Consider the following 18,965-nt stretch of genomic DNA (forward strand, 5'->3'; position numbering starts at 1 on the left):
AAAATGCAATTACACCAAAGTGCCAAATTACAATATACAGTAGATGAATCTCCTTAAGTCTTAATATAAACTTTGTGACACACCTACCTACAATGAGACTAATAACTTAAACTCAGATGTTAAACTGTAAAATAATTAATTACCTGTGATATTATTAATAAAATGTAAATGAACTTTGTCTATGTGGCCTGACTCAGTCAAAGCAGAGTGGTTTAGAGAAATATAAAGGAGACAAAAAAAAGTGCCACAAAGACAAATATTTGGGATCTTTCAGTCAAAGATTATTAAAAGTCTTGGCCTGGATAAGGAGTTCAGTCTGTCCCATATTTATAAAATTACTTTTTGTATTGAAGATGATGCTATGGAGCTCGGGAGTGGTCATAGAGAGAAAAAATAAATAAATGGAGGCCACAATTCATTAATTTGTGATCACAAGATATAATTAAATCATTCCACGACCAACTATGGAGTCGATAGCATCCTCCAAGTCAGCTTATTGGTGATTATATAATCCACAAGCTCTCAGTAGCTACGTAAATTGCCTTTTACTAACAATAATCACTTGCAAAGCAACGACATGTCTTGATAACTCATTCTCAAGCGAAAGTAAAGCTTCATTAAAGAGTCTCTATCCAGGACACGTGCCGTCAGTGGGTGGCGGCTGGAGTGAATGATTTGGCCTTGTCCACTGCCAAAATTATTTAATTATTTAATTATCAAAACGTGGGATCAATTGAATTTAGTCCATAAATTATAGATTGTGCGCACTAATTTGTATCTTGCGGCACAAATAAATCAAAAAGTGGGAACAATTTAATTAAACTGAGGTAAGAAATTATAACTCTTGCGCACAAATTAGTAAATCGTGGCCTCAATATACATTTGTTTCTCTCAATGGCCACTCCCAGGCTCCGCATGATGGTCCTCATTTGTTCTCTACTTCCTGGTTTTCTCCTCACCTTTCCATCCACATTATCCATGTAGAGACTTGTTGATGTATTTATTCATGAGCTGATTATAGCATTAATGCAAAACATACACAGTTTTTGGATGTTCTTTTGACAGCTGACAGGATCATTTACTGTGTGATTAAACATGCTCTGCGAAAGTAAAGTCTGTTGCCATTGCTATTGCAAATGTATGGCTAAACAGTGCATTTATTGTGGGATTTAAGAGTTTGTGTCCTCTGTTGCTCTTAAATCTGTTGTCTGTCTTTGTAATAGGGGAATTATTGAACAGTTAGTTTAAAGAGAAAAGAAACATTTTAAAATTTAAAATGTGTTTCCTCCACAGAAGACCAGCGGAGACACAGAGCTGCAGGAGATCATGAACCGGCAGAAGGAGAGGATCAACTCTAGCAGCAAAGACTGAACCATCCAGATGTTTTCACTCTCCGACTGCTGCAGCTTCTTCAATCACTCTACATGTTGTATACATTTTTAATTGTATATTTATTTTGTATCACCCAATGTGTATGTACTCCAGTGTTTTCTTATCTAATTATGTTGCTTTTGTTTCCATTTCCATTCAATTTTGTCGTCATATGAATCTATGTACAGTTTTGAGTGTGTGTGTGTGTGTGTGTGTGGTAGCATGTGTAAGCACAACATGCATGTAACGTACAGCACATATTTGTACGAGCAGTGCGGTCAATGTTTGTGCCCTTTGTCGATATTGCAGCTGTTTACTGAATGACTTCTATAAGTAGATCTTAGCTATCGCATATCTAAATCTGTGCCAGAATGTTTGACACATGTTCTGATATATAGCCAATTATTTTCATATTACTGTTTACAGGTATAATAATTATTAAACGCTCTACAGTATGTATGTCAGAAGTAGTCTCATCCTGCTTGGTAACTGCAGATCATCAGTAGGTATTAATATAAATAATATAAATAATGATGTTCTGGCAAGAGAAACTGTCAATAATCCTGCATGATATTATTGTCAATAACAGTGAGATGCTGTCATTAATGTGTTTTTATGCAGCATGATATTTTGCAGTGTAAACTGCACAAACACACAGGAATAATAAGGAATATATGAGAGAATATGTTGTTCTGATATGAATAATTAAATGATGATTTAGGCAAAACATTGGGTGTTGTAAATATTATGGGACGCACTGTTTAAAAAGAATATAATCAAAAAATAAACTTGGTAAATATTTGATATCACATCTTTTTTGTCCGTAATTCTTGTGTTTGTCACTGGATTAATAAAAGGTCTGGAAACAGTCAATACAGATCCTTTATTTGATACTGTAAGATCAGAACAAAGAATTGCAAGTAAAGTAGGAAGTTAAATTAAGTACAGTAACTTTAACTAATCCTCAATTATTATTGTTCAAACTGTATCACAAGATAGATAATGAAAAAACATCACTTTAAATACCTCACAATCAGTATCACAATTGTATCTATAACACAGTACTAGAGTTGTTCACTGTAAGGCAATTCAGAGAAATCCTGTGAGCACTAAAAATCTGAAAAAACTGAACTATAACACCGACACTAAAAAAAGGTCATTCCCACACCATCAACTGGATTATAAAACCAAACAGATACAATCAATGTATGATGCAGAAGAGGAGGAAAACATCACTCCTTCTAGTGTAGAGAGTACAAGTTGTCATTTATGGAGATACGCGTCGAGCCAGAGGTCGCCTGAGTGTTTCAGTGACCTGAGGAAGAAAACGAGAACGTGCACTTTCAGTTCATACATTTGTTTTGTCAGACTGAAAACTGTGTCACAACGTGTCTCATCCTGCCAGGAGATGATATGCTACTATTATTACTGGATTTACCTGAAAACGTCAGCGACGCCTTGCCACATTGTTTTCACCTGGTAGGGAATCCCGTGTTTCTCACACAGTGCACGGACCAGCGGCGCCACCAGGTGGTAGTTGTGGCGGGGCATCGTGGGAAACAAACTGCAGAGAAAAAAAAACAGAAAACATTAATCATGTCTCAACAAATGTGTTTCAAATTAAAGTAAATCTAAGAAATACTGTTCAGTCTAGTGAAGGACGGCTTGATTCACAATGTTTGACAAGAGGTGAACCAGGTCACACTCAGCACAAAGTAGTCGTTTGAAGTTCACATTTACTATTTATTCTTTTGTAATTGATACTGCACACTGAGGAAAGCACGTGACAAAAATATTTGTGCCATTACTCTTCTGTATTACAAAGAAATAAAAAATACAGCAAATGTGAACTTCAAAATGTTTTTTTACAAGTGCAAACTAAACCAATATACTGCTGGTTGGACATTAAACCTACAGTTCACCCAGAAATGACAATTCAGTCATTAACTCTCGTTTACAGGAAATTCACAGGAAATCACAGCAGTCCTAATGTTTATAAAATTTTCTTTTTTTACAAATTACGGAACATTTTCATCCTTTCTCAGTTCCACAAGCATGAGATGTTGATTTAATTTATTTAAAAAGATCATGTTGTGTTTTGTAGTTATCAAATGCACTCGAGGTCCAGAAATGAAACCCTATTTTGTTTTTCCTTTAAAGGCTCTGAAAAACAATTTTCATTTTTATCAGCTTCTTAATATGAGTGATGGTGTCCAACATGAACACACTATTTTCTCTAAAAATTAGATTTTTTTTCACATTTTCCGTATTTGTCCTGATGGAGCAGATTAGATTGATGAGATTTTGAGTTTCGGACTCGTAATGAATAATTACTAACATCTTCTTTCACTCTCTCATATTCAGTATATTTTACATCAACTCGATGATGTTTATGCAGAGTAAAATATTCAAATAAATTTATACGCAGTTATCCAAAATGTAGACGGTCATTTCTTTGAAAACTTTGGGATCTCCAGTGGAATATTCTTTACTAGACTCGATGATGATGACTGTATGCTGCAGGAGCTTTCAGAGATGTCTGATGAACCTTTAATGCTTTTTGTATCTATAGAATTATTATTAATCATTTCATTTCAGGAGCTTTTGAACTGATGAAAAAATGTTCTCCTTAGACTCAACCATTGACTTACTGGTGTTCGATTTGAAAGTTGAGGTGTCCGCTGAACCAGTCGTTGAAGGGGGACTGCTTGATATTACAGGTGGCTTGTAGCTAAAGTAGAGGACGAGACAGAAGGTGAGTAAATACATCAGCAGCACCTGTATACAGCTGACTGTTTGCTAATTCACCAGGTACCTGCATGGACAGCCAGTCCTGGTGCTTATCGTGGTCGATGTCCATCGGCAGATGATTCATCTGAGTCACCCACACAAAACAGTGACTCTCCAGAAACCTGCCATTCATAAAAACACCACACCAGTGATTGAATAACGTGTCGCACTGTATGATCAAGATGGTGTAGAAAACCTGGTGTCACTTTCTAATTCTTAATTAAGGGTTTGTGAATTGAAACTAATGGGTATATTTAAGTTGTTATTAAGTAAGAAAGTAATTCTAATTAATGATTTATAGATCAGCAATACAACATTCAAAAGAGCAATTTTTGGGTTGCCAAATTAACGGGTGTTTATCCTCCTCCAGCATAACTTTTATTATTCAGCTCTTCACTATAAGTTTTAATGACAATAAATGTGAATCTTTGTGTTTCAAACAGGAGGTGTGTGTGTGGTTTGATGGCAGTAAACCATTATGGTAAGTGTGTGTTGGGGTTGTGGTGGTTACCTGACGAAGCTGATGAGCACCACTGAGCCAAACAGGCCATACATGGGTATAGAGCAGCACAGGTAGCGAAGGTAGTAAGACAGACACCAGGCCAGGTCCTTCACAAGAAAGGAAGGTTAATATGAACGTTATCAAGATTCACGACTCCCTGAAACTCATCTCTTATCTTTACTTAGCCTACATATAACCTGACCTGATATCAAACAGTAAAATCTACCTATATATAATCTGCACTGTACAGAAGACGGCATCTTACCACCCAGTCGTGGCGGGAGATCATGGTGCGTATTATCTGAATGTGGAAGTAAACTGGAATGAGAAGCGGCGGTCCAACTAAAAGAGAAAAAAGACAACATTTATTCCTCTGAAGTTTTACTAGTTTCACTCTTTTTAAATTACTTCAAGAAACCTACCAAGGAAGAAGTACTGGTGTTGGTGGTGATAGGGCATGTATTTGATCTTTTTTATGCCGTACTGTAACAGAGAGGAACACAGAGTTAGAATGAGCAGCTGGTGGAAATATTAAACACGAGATGTTTAAGGGCTGTTTTAAAGGAGCAATGTGTAACATTTTGGTGAATCTATTAGCATAAATGTAATATAATATTCATAACTATGTTTTCATTAGTATATAATCACCTTAAACTAATAATCGTTGCATTTTGTTAACTTAGAATGAGCACCTCATATCTACATAGGGAGCGGGTCCTCTTCACAGAGTCCACCATGTTGCTCTGCCATGTTTCTTCAGTAGCCCAGAACGGACAAACCAAACACTTTGCTCTAGAGAGAGCCTTTCATGTTATTATGTTACCTGAAGGCCACCGGAGTTCTCCAACACACTTGTGAAACTGCAGTAACGTGAGCCGCAGAGTGCAAAAAAGTGGTACCGCCAGCCGCCGTCTGACTTCCATTGCTCCTAAAGTAGTTATTATGATAAGGATGGCCTCTGAGCGAGGCGAACAGTATTACCGCGGTTTTGCACTCAGTAGCTCTCGTTACCGCAGTCTTGGAAAGGGAGGAGTGAGCGGAGGGGTACTCAGTTGCAATCTGCAACCACACCACTAGATGCTACCAAATCCTACACACTGTACCTTTAAGAAATCAGACATATCAGTTACTCGCCTCCACGGGTTGAGTGTCTCCAACTACGAAGACGTGCAGCATGTTGACATCAGGGTCCTTACTGAAGATGTTGGGTTTAGCGTGATGCTGGAAATGCCGGTGATTCCACCAGTTGGCAGACGCTCCCTGAGAAAGCAATCAATTAATATTATCTGTGTAAAAATTTAGAAAATTATTATACGGTTGAGAACAACAATCACCTTCAAATGACCGATGGTAAACTTGTGCAACACGTGATTCCAGCTGGACTTCTCAAAGACAGACAGGTGGCCAAAGTCGTGCTGCAGCCATCCAGCCTGCAACTACAGAAGAAGAAGAGAAGCGAGCATTGACTTATAGACCTTTTCATTACCATTCTGTTGCTAGGGCAACAACAGCTTTGGTCCAAGTTTACTTCCTGTCAGCTACTGCATTAACAAACACTGCAACAGGAAATACAAAGGGGTCCATTTGAATGTTTATGTTGTCAAGTTTGAAAAAGTCTATATTTCGTCAACAACAACAATATGAGAGATGATGGTGTTGGAGTCACCTGAGCGGTTGCCAGCATGACAGAGCACAGAAACGTCAGAGTCCAGCTCGTTCCCCAGACCCATATGATGAGCCAGGCGAGAGCCTCCAGCAGCAGGATGTGACCCAGGTGGAGGCAGAAGAACAAAGGCCGAGCTCGAAACAGACCCTCCCTCTCCACCTTTCCACGTAAAGTGTGGAAATCCTGTATGATTGTCGCCTGAGAGCAGAGAAGAAGATTTGCCAATTTGGGGAGGTTCACAAAAAATGTATGCTCTGATAGCATTTGAGGACGTTCAGCTTCAGGGTTTTAGTACGGAGATAAAAAGAGAAAAACGAGGCATTAAGGCAGTTTGAGTTATTTAACAGCTGACGAGACACGAGTGTCCAGAATCTCAGATGTGCCTGAACACTGTGAGACTCATGAATAACAGAACAGATGTGTGAATGGTCTGACCTATTCCGTTTCCTCAGGTGTTTCTCTACATGCTATCCATCCTGTCCTTGTTGTCCCACTGACACATGAATAATGAGGTGTTTATTTATTTGAAGAATCTGAGACGGATCTCACGTTTTTGTTTCGGTCCTGGCTGGGCTCCGTCGCTGCCAGCTCTCCGATCAGCAGCGGCTTCAGGAACTTCTGCACAAACTTTAAGTCGGGATGAAAAGCAGCGAATGCCTCCTGGAAAACAGACGTGAGAAATATTGTCAGTGACGTATTAAATAAAAAAAAAGTCATGTACATTTATCAGTGGTGGAAGAAAGATAGTAGTAGAGTACAAAGTACAAAAGTATTATCAACAAAATGTACTTAAGTATCAAAAGCACAAGTCCTGGTTCTGCAGAAATATGATATATTATAATATATGACATGTTTAGATTGTTAATACTGATGCATCAATGTGTAAGCAGCATTTTACTGTTGTAGCTGGTCGAGGTGGAGATAGTTTTAACTACTTTATTAACAGTGGTTCCCAACCTCGGGATCAGGCACCCTCCAAAGGGACACATAATAAATCTGAGGGGTCGTAAGATGATTGATGGGACACTGAGAGTCGCTCAGTGGCGCATGAAGCCAAAATGGCTCCACTGTCGAGTGATAAAGTCCCCGGATCATCCGTCGATCTTACGCATCCATTGGGCCATTAGAGCAGGCGCAGTAGCGTCTCCTTTAACTCCGCCTCCCAGCCCGCGGTCCAGCCTCGGTCTGGGTCTCATTCACATGAACGGAAGAAGAGAAATAACTCTGGATTCGGCAATTAGTGCATTTTACAACTTTTAGGACCTAATGATTTTAATAAGGGCTATTCAAGTGTTCATACTGGGGAGTTGATTTAACTAAAAAAAATTATCCGCTGAGTTACAGACGTCTCTTTCCCAATGTAAGTTGATGGGAAAAAGTATTTCTGGGCCAAATGGCATCACGTGACGGACACAGAAGTTGTAGTACCGCCGTTTGGCCACTACGAAAATTTGCTTCAAAGCCTGGCGCTCTTCCAGGGGGCTTGGTTACACAGATTTGTATTTTTTTTTTCAAACATTTCTCTAACATTTTTTGTGAAGTATTAGATAATTTGACCTCTTAGGGGCTCTAACAGTTATTTCGTTGTTTTTTTTTGCTATCACTAAAACATAATTTCTGCAACTAGGGCCCTCTTTGTCCAAAATACCAAAGACATATGCACAATCTTACATCTCTTGCAAAAGCAAACACTTCAAAGCTGTATGAAATCTTCTAAAACGGTTTTGTTTTATCACAACTTTACACACAAACACTAAATAAATGACTCTTATCTGGAGTCTTTGGCATTTTCATTTTGTAGCTGTAATTATAGACTATGAACACAAACGCAATGAGGAAACAAACACATTTGTTTCTCAATACTCTAACTCTCTCTAAAACTGGCCTCCATTGTTGTGCCCACCGAAGATCAAACCTGAATCATAATTATAGTGTTGAAACACTGATTTCTGAGTGATCTAATTGGTTGGAGGTGTTCGCACAGGTGCATTCGGGTGCAGGTGATTGATAATTGAGTGTGGAGTTTCAATGGCAACCAACCCACACACACACATGCTCTTGAACGATGTGTCTAATCATGCAAATAACCATTCAATTTTTTGCAAGCCCCAACTAAACACTGCTATTTATGATGATGAGTCACAAGCCAAACAAACTGGTTTAATGGAGTACAGTGTTTGTGTAAATGTACTTCCACCACTGACATAAAGAACACCACAACACTAAAAGCTCATATTCTCAGGAGCACAGTACCGTGGCGTCCTCTCCAGCATAGTGGCTGATGACCCGGATCCCTCCTGGGTGCCTCTTGGCCCACTGTGTGATGTTGTAAACCTTTCGATCGATCACCATCCACTGGTCATTCCTGTTGCAGTGGCTCTGCACCTCCTCCCAGGTGTAGACACCACCTCCACCTCCACCAGCAGCTCGCCCAACGACCTGCTCTCCTGGCTCCGTCAGCTGGCCTCCACCTCCCATTCTCCCTCCTCACTAGTGCTGCCTCTGGCCTGGGTCCACCTGCACACTGAAGGGCCAGTCAGCCACAAAAAACTTTGACACCTGGATGTAAAAAAAAGAAAAAGAGGTATGTTTATAACAGTGTGTATAGAATAGAATAGAATAGAAAGCTTTATTGTCATTGTATTAAATACAACGAGATTCACAGTTGCCACTTCTGGTCAGTGCTTTAAAACAAATACTTGACAAGACTAAATGAGGCAGATAAAACATATAACAGGTAAAACACACACAGTTATAAAGCAATATAAAACAGGTAAAGTAGATGTAATAAATAAATATAAACAGAAGTGTTACACTAGAAGTATAAAATATAAAAATAGATGTAATGTAAACAGAGGTAATTGCACTTGTAAAAAAAAATAGTCACAGGATTGTGCAGAGAGAGAGAGGGAGCGGCATTGAGAGAGGAAGAAGGGTTTTAACCTGTTGCTCTCTCTTTAATTTAACCACCCGAACTGCTTGTGAAACACAAGTGAAGTCAAGACAAAGAGCAGAGAGCAACATCTTCACTAATAATTCATGATGAAATCCAACAACACATGCAGGAGGCTGCTGCTGAAGAAGAAGAAGGGCGGATTTTTCACATGCATGTGTCTGGATCGACATTAACTTACAATATAACACATGCACAAGAGCTCACATATAATGAAATACTGCAAATCATCTATATTTAGCCCTCTAAGTTCGTTTGTGCGCGTCTATTCATTCTCACAGCAGCGCATGTAGTCGCAGTTCATTATAAGGAGCGCTTAATGTGTAACAAATAGGACACAAAACAGACCCACTAAAGCACAAACAGTGTTATCGATTACCGTTTATCGCCTGTGTATTGATTAGTGTGACACTAAATGGCAGCCAGTGGGCGGCAGCAGGCTGTATAGGCCCGCTGCATGATGAAGAAGATGAATATGAAGAATATTTATTCACACTTACAGTCTCTCCAGGTTTTGGTCTTACTCTCTCTCTCCGGGCTGCAGACACACCAACCCACCGGATCACTTCATCTATCCGCTCCCGGTTCCGTTCAGACACATCTCACATAGTAAACATGCCTAAATTCATCCCTCTTGTCTTCCCCAATATGTGTTCACGGACTCATTCACCCACTCATTCACTACAAATTCCGAGCCGATCATTCGAGGGTTTCTGGGCCAATGAGAGTTCAGTATACATGAGGACCGCTGGCTGATGTGCAATAGGCTCAACAAGCAGCTCGTCTCAACATCACACAGCCACACAGTCTGTCTGTCTGCAGGCTCAGAGAGAGAGACGCCTTTATTACACCATACAGCCATATATACAACCATATATATATGAGTGAACCTAGGTTACATAAAACATAAAAGGTTAAAGAAATAAATACAATGTTAGCAAATTAAATGACATTTGTTATTAATTTAATTAACATTTACAGTCATAATTGGTCCTAGCTATCTGTAAATACCTACAGTGCTACATAAGCATATTATATTATAGTATAGTATAGTATAGTGTACAGTGTTAGAGGGCATTATCATTGTACAATATCAATATGGTCGTATTCAGAATTGTATTCCATATATTCTAGTTTTATTGTTGATATTATAGCTCTTTATTGCTGTCTATCTATCTATCTATCAATCAATCATCTATCTGTCTATCTGTCTATCTGTCTATCTGTTTGTCTGTCTATCTATCTATCTATCAATCAATCAATCTATCTATCTATCTATCTATCTATCTATCAATCAAACTATCTATCTATATATCTATCTATCTAATCAATCTATCTATCTATCAATCAATCTATCTATCTATCTATCAATCAATCTATCTATCTATCTATCTATCTATCAATCAATCTATCTATCTATCTATCTATCTATCTATCTATCTATCTATCTATCTATCAATCTATCTATCTATCTATCTATCTATCTATTATCTATCTATCAATCTATCTATCTATCTATCTATCTATCTATCTATCTATCAATCAATCTATCTATCTATCTATCTATCTATCTATCTATCTATCAATCTATCTATCTATCTATCTATCTATCTATCAATCTATCTATCTATCTATCTATCTATCTATCAATCTAATCTATCTATCTATCTATCTATCTATCTATCTATCAATCTATCTATCTATCTATCTATCTATCTATCTATCTATCTATCTATCAATCTATCTATCTATCTATCTATCTATCTATCTATCTATCTATCTATCTATCTATCTATCTATCTATCTATCTATCTATCTATCTATCTATCAATCTATCTATCTATCTATCTATCAATCTATCTATCTATCTATCTATCTATCTATCTATCTATCAATCTATATCATATCATCTATCTATCTATCTATCTATCTAATCAATCTATATCTATCTATCTATCTATCTATCTATCTATCAATCTAATCTATCTATCTATCTATCTATCTATCTATCTATCTATCTATCTATCTATCTATCAATCAATCTATCTATCTATCTATCTATCTATCTATCTATCTATCTATCAATCAATCTATCTATCTATCTATCTATCTATCTATCTATCTATCTATCTATCTATCTATCTATCTATCTATCAATCTATCTATCTATCTATCTATCTATCAATCTATCTATCTATCTATCTATCTATCTATCTATCAATCTATCTATCTATCTATCAATCAATCTATCTATCTATCTATCTATCTATCTATCAATCAATCTATCTATCTATCTATCTATCTATCAATCAATCTATCTATCTATCTATATATCTATCTATCTATCTATCTATCTATCAATCTATCTATCTATCTGTGAGGAAGCAACAACTCCCTCAGTAACTGTTTGGTAAAGCCAAGTGGGGTTGATCACAGTTATCTTTGTTTTTCCTTATGTGGGTAGTTAAGGGGTTAATTGACTGACAGGGACTGAGTGGCTCCAAGTGTAATCAGGTGTGCTCTGATTTCCCAGGTTCTTACTGCAGGTGTCTCCAGTCTGAGCTGATGGCAGCATTCGCCTGATAAGCCAGTTTGAACTGGAAAGGCGGGCTGTTAGGTTATATGACCATGTGTGAAAGTAGAGTTTGAAAAAGAGAGTGGTAAAAAAGAGCAGCACCAGGCATGTGGTGAGCAGTGTAACTGAATGCAGAGGATGATTTTCCCTCCATGTGTTTTTTCCTTTGTTTGATGGAATTTTTACAGACTGAAAATAAAAGTCTGCCTTATTTTTTCAAGCATACTTACCTGCCAGTGTGATGATTTCTCTTCGTGACTTTTCACCTTGCTCTCCTGCACCTCACCTTGCAACAATTGGTGGCAGTGGTGGGATCTAATACGCCTGTGTCGAGTTGGTGTTGGAATGCTGACTAAATGAGAGGTGCAGTACGTGGAAGAGGTCGGCCGAAGAAATCCACCTTGGCAGAAATGGAGAGAAAGAATGCTGAAAGGACAGTGGAGTTTGAGCCACCACTTGATGGAGCCATGGCCGCTGGAGATGAAGAAGAAGAACCAGTGGTACGGCCAAAAATACTTATAGACCGTGTTGCTAGTGAAGAACTCTCTGCCACAGACTTTTTTGAAGAAATGAGAGAGTTTATGCGACGGTCTAGACAAACTGAAGCGGTACTTTTTGATCAGATTAAACAGCTAAGAGGTGAGATGGGAGCAAAGTCGACGCAGGACTGGATGTCAGATGAACAATATGAACAGCCTGACCAACATTATCCTCATGCTATACCTGCTGGTGTTTTAAAGCTGCAAGCTGAAACCTCCATGCACCTGCCCACAGTTAAAGAACCAAAGAAATTCATTCCACTTCAAGCTAGTGGGCCTGTCTCCTCATTACAGCAACTGTTGCCTCAGCAGCAACAGCGTGCTTCTCCACCAACCCGGTCTGTCAGGCCCCATGTCAGTGAACCAAGAATACCTGACTTCAAAGAAGGTGAAGATCCAGAGAGCTTCTTTGTTCGGTTTGAGCGGATGGCCAGAACATGGGGGTGGCAGCCAGTGGAGTGGGCAGCCAGAGTGGTCACCTTATTGACGGGAAAAGCTCTTGATGCTTATGCTGGAATGGACGAAGAACAAGCTGAATCCTACGAGGCCGTTAAAGCAGCAGTGTTAATGAAGTTCAATGTGACAGAGGAGACTTACAGACAGCGTTTCCGGAGCACTATTGTGCCAGTGGGAGAAACAGTCCGTGAAACCTACAACCGGATAAAGGGACTTTATAAACGATGGATGCGACCAAACAGCCCGCACCTAAGGAGCAGATTGGTGAGTCTATTGTTTTGGAGCAATACCTCCGTGTGCTCCAACCAGACATTCGCACCTGGGTAAAGGAGAACGATCCCCAGACAGGAGAGGAAGCAGCGGACCTGGCAGAACGCTACACAGCTGCTCACGGGGACCCTTCAAGGAAAAAGTTGACTGTTGGGAAGTCAAGGTTTGGGGAGACCAAACCTTACGGTTTGCCTGTTGTGGACAATAAGGACATTGGGGTTGGTAAGAAACCTGTACATTCAAACTTGAAACCTAACTTCACATGTTTTTACTGTCAGCAACCTGGCCACAAAGCTTCATTTTGTCCTTTAAAAGATCAAAAACAGTTGAGTTGTGTTCTGTACCTCGTCCTGATAATGATGACCATGATGATGTTAATGAGAATGAAATGATTCCACATAGACATGTAGTAGATGTCACAGTTAACGGTCATGTGGCAAAGGCTCTGGCTGACACTGGTAGTTCGCAAACTTTGGTAAAGTCCAGCCTACTCCACAACTCACTGACTAACTTTGAACGAAATGTAAATATCACATGTGTTCATGGATGTAGGAAAGATTACCCAACTGCAGAAGTGATCATTGAGGTTGAAGGGCAAGCCTTTATGTTAACTGTTGGTGTGCTAGATCACCTAGCATATGATGTAATCCTTGGAGAAGATTTGCCTGTGCTAGACAATTTGGTCCAGCAAAACTCCAGAGTATACTCTTGTGCTGTAGTGACTCGCTCTGTCACCAAGGGGTTAGAACCCCTACCTGATGCAGATGATGGTTTGTTTAAAGGGGGAAATAAGGTTAAGAAAACAAAACGTCAGCGTCGTCAGGAGAAAAAACAGAAATCTTGATAAAGCTAAATGTCCTGACCCTTCTCTCCCTTTAACTCCTCCCATTGAACCACAATGGCAAATCCCTGACAATTTCAGAGAGATTCAGGAGAATGACTCCTCTCTGAAACCTCTCTTTGCAAAAGTTTGTGAAATAGATGGGGTCCAAAAAGCTGGCACAGGGGGGCTGAAAGGTGTAATTGGGGATCCCTTTGTCATAAAAGAAAACCTTTTGTATTTGGCAGACATTGAGAATCCCAGACTTGTTATTCCAAAAGAGTATCGTCAAGTAATACTGCATTTGGGTCATACTATTCCATGGGCTGGCCATTTAGGGCAGGCTAAAACCTATAACCGCATTGCTGAGCGCTTCTATTGGCCAGGGTTATACAAAGAGGTACTGGAGTATTGCAAGACATGTCATGATTTGCCAGGTGGTGGCCCCCACCAAAATTTCAGACCGAGGCCAATTACAACCATTACCTATTATGAGTGTGCCTTATGAGAGAATAGCCATGGATATCATTGGTCCCCTGCCAAAGAGTAGCAAAGGACACAAATTTGCCCTGGTGATATGTGACTATGCAACCAGATATCCAGATGTTTATCCACTGCGCTCCATTCAGGTCAAACATATAGTTCGATGTTTAGTGGAGTTATTCTCTAGAGTTGGCATCCCTAAAGAGATCTTAACAGATCAAGGTTCAAACTTTATGTCACATCTAATGAAGTCACTGTATTCTCAACTTGGTGTGAAAGGGATAAGAACCACTCCTTACCACCCTGAAAACCGATGGTCTTGTCGAGCGATTTAATGGTACCCTGAAACAAATGTTGAGAAAATTTGTTGATGATACTGGCAAAGACTGGGATAAATGGTTGCCTTTCCTTTTGTTTGCATATCGAGAGGTACCCCAGGCTTCAACTGGTTTCTCCCCTTTTGAGCTGTTGTATGGCAGACAGGTGAGAGGCCCTTTGGACATGCTGAAGGAGAACTGGGTGGCTGGTGTGGCAACGTCACCAACAACGAACATCATCTCCTACATTCTGCAGATGCGAGACAAACTGGAAAGTTGCAGAGAAAGAGTCAAAGAAAACATGCTGGAGGCTCAACATAAACAAAAGGTATGGTACGACAAACATGCTCGAGAAAGAGAACTGAAAACTGGACAGAAAGTGTTGGTACTGCTCCCTACTGGGCCGAGTAAGTTACTAGCGAAGTGGCAAGGCCCCTATCCTGTTACCAGAAAGGTGGGCCCAGTAACATATGAAATTTCCTGTCCTGATAAACAAAAACACAAGCAACTGCTCCATGTAAACCTATTAAAGGAATACCATGAAAGAAATCCCTTGGAAACAGGTGGAGAGCATGTTCTGATGGTCCAGGATGTCCAATCTGAAGATGATGTGGCGGAAGCTGAGGAAGCGGACATGATGCCCTTCAGAGAGAAGTGTAAACCCCAGATCCCTCCAGAGCACCTGAGTGTGGATCAGTGGCATCAACTGGGTGAGCTTAAACAATCTTTCCCATCATTGTTCTCAGAAAAACCTGGCCGAACTGATGTGATAAAACACAAAATTGTTCTGAAGGACACTAAACCTGTTCGCCTGAAGCCTTACAGAATTGCAGAACGAATGATGGAACCACTGAAGAAGGAGGTGCAGATGATGTTGGACATGGGAGTCATTGAACCATCCAGAAGTGAGTGGTCAAACCCCATAGTGCTTGTTCCCAAGAAAAATTGTACTCAACCTCGGTTCTGTTCCGACATGAGGAAACTGAACAGTATTTCCTGTTTTGATTCATATCCCATGCCCCGTATTGATGAGCTGCTAGAGAGAATCGGGAAAGCCAACTACATCACAGCATTAGACCTTTGTAAAGGTTACTGGCAAGTGCCTCTTGACCCATCTTGCAAAGAATACACAGCGTTCCAGATTCCAGGAATGGGCTTGTTCCAGTACACTGTGTTACCCTTTGGCCTTCATGGCGCACCTGCGACCTTTCAAAGATTAATGGACATTGTTCTTAATGATTGCTCCAGGTTTTCAGCTGCCTATCTTGATGATGTGGTAATCTACAGTAAATCCTGGGAAGAACACTTGCAGCATCTTGAAATCGTCCTAAGCAAGATACAGGAAGCCGGGCTGACCCTGAATGCAAACAAGTGTTCCTGGGCTCAGGAGGAGGTGAAATACCTTGGGTACCTGGTCGGCCGTGGGCAGATAAGGCCACAAATAGAGAAGATAAAGGCCATACAGATGATTCCAAGACCCCTGTCCAAGAAGCAAGTGAGATCCTTTTTAGGACTGGTGGGGTGGTACAGAAGGTTTGTTCCCCATTTCTCTACATTGGCGGCACCACTCACCGAACTAACAAAAAAATCAACCTCGAAAGTGATATGGAATGATGAATGTGAACGTGCCTTCCAGGCATTGAAAAGGCAGATCTGTCAAGCTCCTGTGTTGCAGAGCCCGGACTTCACGAAAGCATTCCTTGTGCAGGTTGATGCCTCCGGTGTTGGACTAGGAGCGGTGCTAGCTCAGGGGGAACCTGGTGAAGAGAAACCTGTCCTGTTCTTAAGTAAGAAACTGTTTGACCGGGAGAAAAAGTACTCTACTGTGGAAAAGGAGGGACTGGCTATAAAATGGGCTATTGATTCATTGAAGTATTACCTTTTGGGAAGAGAGTTTGTATTGCAGACAGACCACAGACCTTTGAAGTGGATGCAATCCAAGCAGCATCAGAATGCAAGGATTCTGCGTTGGTGCCTAGCCCTCCAGCCATACCAGTTCACCATAGAGCACTGTCCTGGTAAGAAAAACCTTATTGCTGATTATCTGTCACGTTTGCCTGACTTATGTAAGCCAGAGGGGGAGGAGGTGTGAAATGTGAGGAAGCAACAACTCCCTCAGTAACTGTTTGTAAAGCCAAGTGGGGTTGATCACAGTTATCTTTGTTTTTCCTTATGTGGGTAGTTAAGGGGTTAATTGACTGACAGGGACTGAGTGGCTCCAAGTGTAATCAGGTGTGCTCTGATTTCCCAGGTTCTTACTGCAGGTGTCTCCAGTCTGAGCTGATGGCAGCATTCGCCTGATAAGCCAGTTTGAACTGGAAAGGCGGGCTGTTAGGTTATATGACCATGTGTGAAAGTAGAGTTTGAAAAAGAGAGTGGTAAAAAAGAGCAGCACCAGGCATGTGGTGAGCAGTGTAACTGAATGCAGAGGATGATTTTCCCTCATGTGTTTTTTCCTTTGTTTGATGGAATTTTTACAGACTGAAAATAAAAGTCTGCCTTATTTTTCAAGCATACTTACCTGCCAGTGTGATGATTTCTCTTCGTGACTTTTCACCTTGCTCTCCTGCACCTCACCTTGCAACACTATCTATCTATCTATCTATCTATCTATCTATCTATCTATCTATCTATCTATCTATCTATCTATCTATCTATCTATCTGTCTGTCTGTCTGTCTGTCTGTCTGTCTGTCTGTCTGTCTATCTATCTATCTATCTATCTGTCTATCTATCTATCTATCTGTCTGTCTGTCTGTCTGTCTGTCTGTCTGTCTATCAATATATCTATCTATCTATCTATCTATCTATCTATCTATCTATCTGTCTATCTATCTATCAATATATCTGTCTATCTATCTATCTATCTATCAATCTATCTATCAATATATCTATCTATCTATCTATCTATCTATCTGTCTATATATCTATCTATCTATATATCTGTCTATCTATCTATCTATCTATCTGTCTATCTGTCTATCTGTCTATCTGTCTATCTATCTATCTATCTATCTGTCTATCTATCTATCTATATATCTATCTATCTATCTATCTAATCTATCTATCTTAACTATCTATCAATATATCTGTCTATCTATCTATCTATCTATCTATCTATCTATCTATCTATCATATCTATCTATCATACTATCTATCTATCAATATATCTGTCTATCTATCCTATCTATCTATCTATCTATCTATCATCTATCTATCTATCTATCTATTATCTATCTATCAATCTACTATCTATCTATCTATCTATCTATCATATCTATCTATCTATCTATCTATCTATCTATCTATCTATCTATCTATCTATCTATCTATCTATCTATCTATCTATCTATCTATCAATCTATCTATCAATCATATATCTATCTATCTATCTATCTATCTATATTAATAATCTGGATATCAAATTTAGCACCTTTAATTTAAGATAGTTTTAATGTGGCTTTTTTTTTTACACTGACCAACAGGAAAAGACCCTGTGTAAAAAGTGAAAATGGATCTCTACAAAATTATCAAAATTCATCTTTCAATCTTTTTATCAATGTTGTAAGACAATAAATCATGAAAATGAGTAGGTCTAGTTGCTAAAAAAATTGAATTTCCCCACAGGGGATCAATAAAGTATGCCACCTTCTTCTTCTTCTTCTTCGTGAATAGCCCTCTCTAGAGCCAATTGTTGTAAGACTAGCGTAGGTCATTTGGAGCAGAGCCAGTGCGTAGAGTGTGTATGTGGGAAGTGAGTGGTGAAGCAAGAGAGAGAGAGAGCGGCGGAGACGGGAGCGAGTAACATTATCGACTCCGGCCCAACCAGGAAAAGTTAACAGTGTTTGGTTTGTCCGTTCTGGACTACTGTAGAAACATGGTGGTGCATCCATGGATGTATAAAGAGAACTGGAGCGTCGGAGGCGGGGCCCCGTTCATTCCTATGAAAATTGCTCAGTGGAGCATGATGCCAAAGTGGCTTGACTTCCAACTGGAACAGTACCTGGATCGTCCGGCGATCTTCCGCATCCATTGGGCCCATGGAGCAGGAGCAGTAGCGTCCGTTTGGTCACATGGCTCGGTCAAGGGGTCACAGCCATCATGCTGTCATCACTTCTTGCTAACCCCGCCTCCCAGCCCTCGCTCCAGCCTCGGTCTGGGTCTCATATTCACATGAACGGAGGAAAGAAAATAACTCTGGATTCGGCTATTAGTACGTTTTAC

General features: G+C 39.8%; 2 protein-coding genes across 5 annotated transcripts in view; one reads left to right on the top strand and one right to left on the bottom strand.

Moving 5' to 3' along the window:
• The window catches only part of eps8l2 (EPS8 like 2), a 48,226-nt gene extending 29,717 nt beyond the window's left edge, over positions 1-18,509 (top strand). For 3 of the 4 annotated variants that reach the window (XM_037767399.1, XM_037767397.1, XM_037767400.1), the window contains one exon: positions 1,294-2,180. In XM_037767399.1, coding sequence (XP_037623327.1) covers positions 1,294-1,371 — 78 coding nt within the window. In that variant the 3' untranslated portion in view covers positions 1,372-2,180. Of the gene's footprint in view, positions 1-1,293; positions 2,181-4,607; positions 4,619-18,481 lie in introns of those variants that run through there. The other variant, XR_005206605.1, reaches the window with a different exon arrangement.
• On the bottom strand, positions 2,239-9,988 carry fads2 (fatty acid desaturase 2). Its single transcript, XM_037767401.1, has 13 exons — positions 9,783-9,988; positions 8,583-8,888; positions 6,879-6,989; positions 6,330-6,527; positions 5,998-6,099; positions 5,798-5,923; positions 5,086-5,146; positions 4,929-5,005; positions 4,673-4,770; positions 4,187-4,283; positions 4,023-4,102; positions 2,810-2,935; positions 2,239-2,686 (listed from the first exon to the last, which is right to left on the bottom strand). The coding sequence occupies exons 2-13, from the start codon at positions 8,805-8,807 to the stop codon at positions 2,635-2,637; spliced, it is 1,353 nt and encodes a 450-aa protein (XP_037623329.1). The 5' UTR covers positions 8,808-8,888; positions 9,783-9,988; the 3' UTR covers positions 2,239-2,634.
• Positions 18,510-18,965: the final 456 nt, after the last annotated feature.

The sequence above is a fragment of the Sebastes umbrosus genome, chromosome 4 (genome assembly GCF_015220745.1).
Source record: "Sebastes umbrosus isolate fSebUmb1 chromosome 4, fSebUmb1.pri, whole genome shotgun sequence".
In the NCBI taxonomy this organism is placed as follows: Eukaryota; Metazoa; Chordata; class Actinopteri; order Perciformes; family Sebastidae; genus Sebastes; species Sebastes umbrosus.

Excerpts from the sequence above, each read along its gene's own strand:
- fads2 (XM_037767401.1), bottom strand. The coding sequence starts at position 8,807 with ATGGGAGGTGGAGGCCAGCTGACGGAGCCAGGAGAGCAGGTCGTTGGG. Across the intron at positions 6,528-6,878 it reads GCCAGGACCGAAACAAAAAC|GCGACAATCATACAGGATTT; the intron begins GTGAGATCCGTC and ends CTCTGCTCTCAG. Across the intron at positions 5,147-5,797 it reads GAGACACTCAACCCGTGGAG|TACGGCATAAAAAAGATCAA; the intron begins GCGAGTAACTGA and ends TCTCTGTTACAG.